Here is an 8,900-nt window from a genome sequence, read left to right as displayed (position 1 = left end):
GTAGGCCTAATACTTATCAGTATGCCGTATTATACAGGCTCGCCATTACTCTTATTTGTATCTGCATTAGCACAGTCAACAGAGATACTGGATATAATTTCAAGATGCTTGTGTCTCCGCCCTACCAATGGGATTCGTTGTCCACAGGGCGCAACGGCGGGCTGTCAAGCTCCCGCCTATTCCTCTCTTTGGATTGGTGAATACATCTCTTTATTTTAATACTTTTTTGAATATTAGATTAGGGGTGTTGAAGTCAACCGCTTGTATTCAATGGAGAGTGAGATGCTATGCATAGAATATGCATAGACCATCTAAAATTTTAACAGGGACAACTCAGATATAAAGTGTTTTTTTCTAAAGGTTGTCGGGATGTCACGTGCATCACACTTATATCAGTACACTCATAACAACCTAAGCACTATGAAACTTCTATTAGATCAAATAAGCCTCACATATCAAAATAGCAATTCATTTTTATCTTGACTTAATTTGACACTCACTCACAATAATAAAGAACAATCAGTGATCACATAACCAGTTTAAGCTTTGATTCTGTGGTGAGCCTTCCTTGTAATGTAAGGAGGGAGGAAGGATGCATTTCTGAAGTGTTCAATTGTAGCCTTAATCACACAAACACACTGAAGAGTGGGAACTCTGACTGGTCAGGCTGAAGGAGGTCAACCAGGAAGCAAACGGTTCCAGACAGGCCCTTGAACAGACTGTAAACACTGGTGACTGAGCAGGAGCCCGCCTTGAACTACTCCGTGAACAGGAACTCTGCAAACCTGTTGGGAGAAAAGAGGAGACCTGTGTCAGGGCAGAGAGGAAGAGGAAGAGGCGAAGTGAGTGGGTCCACTACCATCAAAATCTGTCCACGCAGCGTTATTCAATGTGTTTCTATGGGCTCATTGGGCTTACTAAGCAGACCCACCTTTGGGACAACGACTCCCATTGTTAGGGCGGAGACAAGACCATCTCGTCATTATATACAGTATATTTGGTGAGGGTGAGGCAGGACAGAGGTTTGCATCTCAATGATTTGTCCAACTGAGCCTCCATGCCTCTGAGCACGGTAGATGTATTTGGAGTTCCCTGTGAGGCGGTACAGTAACATGAAGAAGTAGGCGCTGCCTGCCACCCCATGGCAGATCCCTGGACCTTTCTTCAGCAGGCCCTTCTGCCACACCAGCTCCCCACTGCGGATGCATGTGTCCAGGTACTGGGGCTTCCTATTGATCAGGTAGGCTTTGGCAAAGAGGTAGGCTACACCTGGGAAGAGGCATGAGCATCAATTACATTGGAGACCTGGGAAACCACTTACCTTTTATCTTATCTATATTATCTAAATCAGTACATCAATCAATTAAGAGCCAGATTGAAAGTGTACCTGGGGCTCCATGGCACCAGTGCACCAGCTCATTCTCTCTCTCTGTCATGGCTCCCAGCTTGGCCGAACAGTTACAGTTCTGCTCCTGGTTCATGAGGAAGTCCACACTCTGCCAGACCAGATCCCTGTCCGCTCCACTCAGCACCTCCTGGTAACACAGCAGCATCTGCAGCACCGACGACAGGCCATGGGCCGCACCTGGGGAGAGAAACACAGGTGCACACACACACACACACACCACACACACACACAAACACACACGCAAGCAGCACATACAAACAAACGGCACGATTCAATAGCCAGCATTCATTAAAAAAGACAGCCTCTCTGATTCCATCAGAGAATGCTCTCTGTGACTCTTGTGGTCAAATGCTGGACACATGGAACACCTGTGTTCTATTGAGGCGGTGGATTCAGGTCTGGGTACTGTGTTCTGTTGAGGCAGTGGGTCTGGGTACTGTGTTCTGTTGAGGCAGTAGGTCTGGGTCTGGGTCTGGGTACTGTGGTCTGTTGAGGTGGTGGGTATGGGTACTGTGTTCTATTGAGGCGGTGGGTTCAGGTATGGGTACTGTGTTCTGTTGAGGCGGTAGGTCTGGGTACTGTGTTCTGTTGAGGCAGTAGGTCTGGGTACTGTGTTCTGTTGAGGCGGTAGGTCTGGGTACTGTGTTCTGTTGAGGCAGTAGGTCTGGGTACTGTGTTCTGTTGAGGCGGTAGGTCTGGGTACTATGTTCTGTTGAGGCAGTAGGTCTGGGTACTGTGTTCTGTTGAGGTGGTGGGTAACCAGACCCACTGCCTCAGCAGAACACAGTACCCATACCTGAACCCAACGCCTCAATAGAACACAGTACCCAGACCCACTGCCTCAACAGAACACAGCACCCAGGTCTGGGTACTGTGTTCTTCTAAACCATGGAGAACCAGACAAATCTTAAAGCTAACTGTTGGAGAGGCATGCAAAGTCCACCTAATTGTGTGCAGTGTGTGTGTTCTTAGGGAATGTTTATTTTGCTTTCACTTCCTCAAAGTTTCACTTCATTTTGCATCCATGCATATAGCCATGTAGCCTATGCTGCTTACTATGGGTTTTGTGAGTGCTACTGATGGTCTTCAACTCTGATGGCCTCCTTCGTCTGGTAATATCAAGGATGAGCAAACTTAGTTTCAAACATAGTCACCAGTGGTTTCTTTTTGTGTCTCCTTGTTTCCTTATCACCTTTCTGACCCAAGATCACAGAGAGAGGACAGGATAAGTGAAAGATATGTGTGAAGACCTGGGCTGGGTATTGTGGCTGCTACCAGGCTTTCACCTATCTAGTCCTTTCAGATAAGAGCTAAGGCATCACACAAATGACAAAGAGGTCATTTAAGGCCCTCGGGACAATATAAACTCATTAGCATCCCCCTTCCTGCCAATCAACCAAGTAGGCTAGACATGTAGGCCTACTTACCCAGATACTCTTCCTCTTGGCATACTGTTTACCAGACTCTATGATAGCCTGGCAAATGGCCTGGATCTGATCCTTGCTATGAATCTGTGAAATTAGATTTGAAAAGTGTTATTTCATTTAAGTAACGTTTGAGACCAGGTAATATGGAGCCAAGAGAGCCAGTACATTATTTTTCAGGTCATATTTCTCCTGGTCAGTAGGGCTAATCATTTTTGATTTTAGTCATTGGTCTTTTCTCTTTTCCCTCAGGCTCTCACCTCTATCCCCAGTTTATGTACCACCGATTCGACGCCTTGACCTACAAGAAACACACCTTTGTATTCGGCAAAACGGTGTGCAAAGCAACGGGGGTTTTCCATCACCGATGGAAAGAAGCAATGCAATGGCCTATATCCTACCACTGACTGTTAAACGGCCTTGGATAAAATGTCTAGTAGCCTAATATTGGTGATGATCTGGCGTCTTCATGGAACCAGGAAATGTCTTATTCTACCAACCATAACCTACCTAAGATTTATGGGACTTGTATTCTCAACACCGCATTCTCTATCCCCCTCAATCAATTCCGATTTGTTATTTATATTCCAATTGAAGACAATTATTTTTGTTAATCAATCGATTAAAGCAAAATATGCCAACCACTTTTGATCCGAAAAATCACAGACCAGCTAGGCAATCAGTCAAAGTCTTATCTGACAGCCATACATGCCTTCCAAGTACAGACATGTTACCAGTAGATGGTGGTATATGCACAAGTATACGCAGGGCTTGTTTATCATGCAGTGAACCTCAAATGACTCTGGAGTTGGTCCTATACATAGGCCTAGTAGGTATAGCCTACTGTATGCACATTTTAAAGTATACTTTTTAAAATCTAGTTTGAAACCAAACAAAGTTGGACATAGTTAGTAGGCCTATAGGCCTAATGGGCCTATGGGAACGTTCTATTCCCCTTTGATCACTGAATGCAATGCGAGGAGACAGGACTCAGCTAGATGTGATACGCGATGTCCATAAACAGACGGTAGTTACGTTTTTTTTGTGTTACAGATCAAAGCAAGGGTGCCTTAACTGGCCGGAGCCCCCTGTTGAGAAATCGTCTTCAAACGGGAGAGGATGAGGGTGGAATGCACAGATGTACTCGCGGTTCCCTCTACTGCTAGACCGTCGGACCAGTCGCTGTTCGTGGTGCTGAAACTCATTGCGGCACCATGAGCGGCACCATGAGCGGCACAAAGACAACATTATATCAATAATAGTAATATAGTTCAGAGAGTTCACGAAGTTCAGGAAAGTGCTTTTAATTGATTATTTTTTTATTATATTTCTTAGATTACTTGTATTCCTATTTGTCTCCTGCTGCGGTTCTAACACTATGGGAGGTGGTCATTGTATAAGGAGTGAATGACTCGTTCAAACGATGGCTTTTAGAAATAACTTACAAAAAAAATAGTTTTTAATTCTGATTTCTCTCTGGGATATCCACAGTCTATTCCAAACAAATGAACTGAACAATAGAGATGAGATTAGTTCATTTTAGACACGAATAATCAGTTCTCTATGCGATAGAGGGGAGCGTTGTTTGCCTGGGAAATCCATATCTGAACTTTGATGTAAATTCTGTCCCCTTTCATTGGTGAAGACAGGGAGAGATCCTGAATGTCATTTGTGATTGAGTTAGAAAAATTAAATGTCATCAATGCTCTGAAACCAGTGCCCTCTCCTTATCTTAAATGAATAATAATAACTTCCAGCCCTTGCAATGCTTGAACAAGACCTCAGTGGTAATCAGATATCCTAGAGCACTCAGACAATGGATTTTACTCATGTAATATCAAACTACTAAATGTTAGACCCCATGTGGTTGATTATTCAAATTCGAATATCTAGGAGTTATTTCAGCTGGCTAACACAATTTTGTGGCTTGCAGGAGAGCCAATGTAGAACCATGGTCAGGCGCAGCTGCCTAGTGCAATGTCTACTCCTATAATATGTTTCTACCCTGCTGGGCATAGGAGGATGTTCTGGGACACTGGATCCTAAATGTTTTGAGATTGTGACCTAACGTTTTTAGAATATTCTTCTGATCCATCAGTTAAGGTCTGCAATATGCACTTTGCAGCATGTTAGACTATTTCACACCAAACTATATTACAAAATAGACTGGTACACATGACTGTACCGGATGTTCCAACACAGCCTAGTTGTGAAAATTGCACCTATTTTAGTGAGATACTAGTGTGCTCTCTCTGAAGAGGTGCAGGGCATGAGACATCATCTGCTGCTTTTAGTCCGGGGTACCGAGCACAGTTCTGAGGACCTTTGGAGAGCTCTTCATCAAGTATGAGGGGCTATTGTACATCCTTCAATCAGTGGATAACATTCTCAGTGGGGAAACCATTAGTGTGCTGTAATGGAGTGGATGAATGTCATTCGGTTCATGTGTTTTAATTTGAGTTTCTAAGGAGTCGTGACTGAGAGAAATGAAGTGGCTAAACTGGTCACCCCCTACTGTTCAATGGACCTCTTCGCCCCTACCCTACAATCACCAGCAACAAAACAGGACTCACTGTCACACTACTACCCTTTGAATTTGTAAGCAATACAATACATTGCTTACATGAAACACAATTACAGTATGTAAAAATGGTTATCATCTGCAGTGTGACATTTACCAGCGTCTGGGAAGACTCACTTCATCAGTCTCTATGATAAGCTGCATAAGGCTGACTACCCATCCACATCGCTCCGGCCAAACTGAGCTTTCTTCTCCACCATGAGTCTAGATTTCCCTCCCTCTCCTATGATTTCTAGAATAGGAACACATTCTGACCGTTCTGATTGGTCCCAGAAACTGATGGGTTGGGCCAGAGCCAGCCTACATGATGACGTTATCAACTTTGATACTCTGATTGGTCACATTTGTTAGAGATGATCCAATCGCTGATTAATTTGTTTTGTACAACTCCCCCCATTTTGAAGTCACACAAACAACTTCTAGGATGGCAAATTCAGACTGAATGTACAGTGGGGAAAAAAAGTATTTAGTCAGCCACCAATTGTGCAAGTTCTCCCACTTAAAAAGATGAGAGAGGCCTGTAATTTTCATCATAGGTACACGTCAACTATGACAGACAAAATGAGAAAAAAAAATCCAGAAAATCACATTGTAGGATTTTTAATGAATTTATTGGCATATGATGGTGGAAAATAAGTATTTGGTCAATAACAAAAGTTTCTCAATACTTTGTTATATACCCTTTGTTGGCAATGACACAGGTCAAACGTTTTCTGTAAGTCTTCACAAGGTTTTCACACACTGTTGCTGGTATTTTGGCCCATTCCTCCATGCAGATCTCCTCTAGAGCAGTGATGTTTTGGGGCTGTCGCTGGGCAACACAGACTTTCAACTCCCTCCAAAGATTTTCTATGGGGTTGAGATCTGGAGACTGGCTAGGCCACTCCAGGACCTTGAAATGCTTCTTACGAAGCCACTCCTTCGTTGCCCGGGCGGTGTGTTTGGGATCATTGTCATGCTGAAAGACCCAGCCACGTTTCATCTTCAATGCCCTTGCTGATGGAAGGAGGGTTTCACTCAAAATCTCACGATACATGGCCCCATTCATTCTTTCCTTTACACGGATCAGTCGTCCTGGTCCCTTTGCAGAAAAAACAGCCCCAAAGCATGATGTTTCCAACCCCATGCTTCACAGTAGGTATGGTGTTCTTTGGATGCAACTCAGCATTCTTTGTCCTCCAAACATGACGAGTTGAGTTTTTACCAAAAAGTTATATTTTGGTTTCATCTGACCATATGACATTCTCCCAATCCTCTTCTGGATCATCCAAATGCACTTCAGACGGGCCTGGACATGTACTGGCTTAAGCAGGGGGACACGTCTCGCACTGCAGGATTTGAGTCCCTGGCGGCGTAGTGTGTTACTGATGGTTGGCTTTGTTACTTTGGTCCCAGCTCTCTGCAGGTCATTCACTAGGTCCCCCCGTGTGGTTCTGGGATTTTTGCTCACCGTTCTTGTGATCATTTTGACCCCACGGGGTGAGATCTTGCGTGGAGCCCCAGATCGAGGGAGATTATCAGTGGTCTTGTATGTCTTCCATTTCCTAATAATTGCTCCCACAGTTGATTTCTTCAAACCAAGCTGCTTACCTATTGCAGATTCAGTCTTCCCAGCCTGGTGCAGGTCTACAATTTTGTTTTTGGTGTCCTTTGACAGCTCTTTGGTCTTGGCCATTGTGAAGTTTGGAGTGTGACTGTTTGAGGTTGTGGACAGGTGTATTTTATACTGATAACAAGTTCAAACAGGTGCCATTAATACAGGTAACGAGTGGAGGACAGAGGAGCCTCTGAAAGAAGAAGTTACAGGTCTGTGAGAGCCAGAAATCTTGCTTGTTTGTAGGTGACCAAATACTTATTTTCCACCATAATTTGCAAATAAATTCATTAAAAATCCTACAATGGGATTTTCTGGATTTTTTTTCCTCAATTTGTCTGTCATAGTTGACGTGTACCTATGATGAAAATTACAGGCCTCTCTCATCTTTTTAAGTGGGAGAACTTGCACAATTGGTGGCTGACTAAATACTTTTTTTCCCCACTGTATGTAGCGATCGATAGAGCAGCGGAATTAAATTTAGGGTGAGTCGTCAGGCAAGTATAAGCTACAGGAGCTGCCTGTGGACTACAATGCATGTGAAGAGCCAGATGGTAGCATTTATACCATCCTCAAATAGGGGGACAGGAGATACATATCGGGAGTCTATCCATTTAATCCAGTTCTGTAATAATCATACTACTGCTGCTACTACTGATGAGGTAGAAATATAAAACTATGTACATATATTCAATTTTACATGTACATATACAAACATATATATATAAACTAGCAACTTAATTTCCTGTTGTACCCTTGGAATGTTAACATCAACTGCTGATGTCAACTTTATCCTTGAATCCTGTGAATTCTGCCCAAATATTCATGCAAAGTTGCAGGTGGACTCTTGAGGGTGTTGGATAATTCATGATGTAATTCATTATTACGGACCCGCCCGTCTGTGGCTATGAGTTGATTGTGGTGCTCAATAAATATCAAACAACCAGACAGAAGCAATAGAGATATTCCAATCCTGGGGAGGACCACTGGGGACTACCAAGGTTGGCATGCAGTATCTCTGTCAAAAGCTGAGGTTAATGTGGTGCGGGAGTCAGGCGCAGGACACCGAAGCTTAGTCCAACAAAGTTTACTAGTGCAAACCCAAGCACAATACAATGAACGGCCTCAACAATAAACAGAGGCGAGCGATTACGCAGACTGTGCGTAAACTATAAAACAATAAACAGAGAAAACACGCAGCACTAACAGACAGGCGAATAACAACACAAACTAACCAACACCAAACAGGCAACTTATAGGACACATAATTAGACACAAACGGACACAGGTGCAACAGACAGACAAAAGCAATCAAACATCGAAACATTCAACAGTGGCAGCTAGTACTCCGGGGACGACGAACGCCGAAGCCTGCCCGAACAAGGAGGAGGAGCAGCCTCGGCAGAATCCGTGACAGTACCCCCCCCTTGACGCGCGGCACCAGCCGTGCGCCGACCCCGGCCTCGGGGACAGCCAGGAGGACGCGGACCCGGGCGCGTGGGATGACCACGGTGGAACTCAGTCAGGAGGGATGGATCTAGGATGTCCCTCCTAGGCACCCAGCACCGTTCCTCCGGACCGTACCCCTCCCACTCCACGAGATACTGGAGACCACTCATCCGGCGTCTCGAGTCCAAGATGGTCCGGACCCTGTACGCCGGAGCCCCCTCGATGTCCAATGGGGGCGGTGGGGTCTCCTATCTCATCTTCCTGGAGTGGACCAGCTACCACCGGCCTGAGAAGAGACACATGGAACGAGGGGTTAATATTCTTATAATCAATAGGCAGTTGTAACCTGTAACACACCTCGTTCAATCTTCTCAGGACTTTAAAGGGCCCCACAAACCGCCGACCCAGCTTCCGGCAGGGCAGGCGGAGGGGCAGGTTTCGAGT

The 8,900-nt window shown here is 44.7% G+C and overlaps 1 protein-coding gene across 1 annotated transcript; it reads right to left on the bottom strand.

The window, feature by feature from the left end:
• Nucleotides 1–616: 616 nt before the first annotated feature.
• LOC121536381 (lanC-like protein 3) lies at nt 617–4,037 on the bottom strand. Its single transcript, XM_045206395.1, is given in 5 exon segments — nt 617–785; nt 1,062–1,269; nt 1,388–1,665; nt 2,798–2,919; nt 3,993–4,037. Coding segments are annotated over 5 exon segments (813 nt in total). The 3' UTR covers nt 617–625.
• Between the last annotated feature and the right edge of the window lie 4,863 nt (nt 4,038–8,900).

This window comes from Coregonus clupeaformis, chromosome 23 (genome assembly GCF_020615455.1).
Source record: "Coregonus clupeaformis isolate EN_2021a chromosome 23, ASM2061545v1, whole genome shotgun sequence".
Taxonomy (NCBI): Eukaryota; Metazoa; Chordata; class Actinopteri; order Salmoniformes; family Salmonidae; genus Coregonus; species Coregonus clupeaformis.
This window is presented reverse-complemented; position numbering and strand designations above follow the sequence as displayed.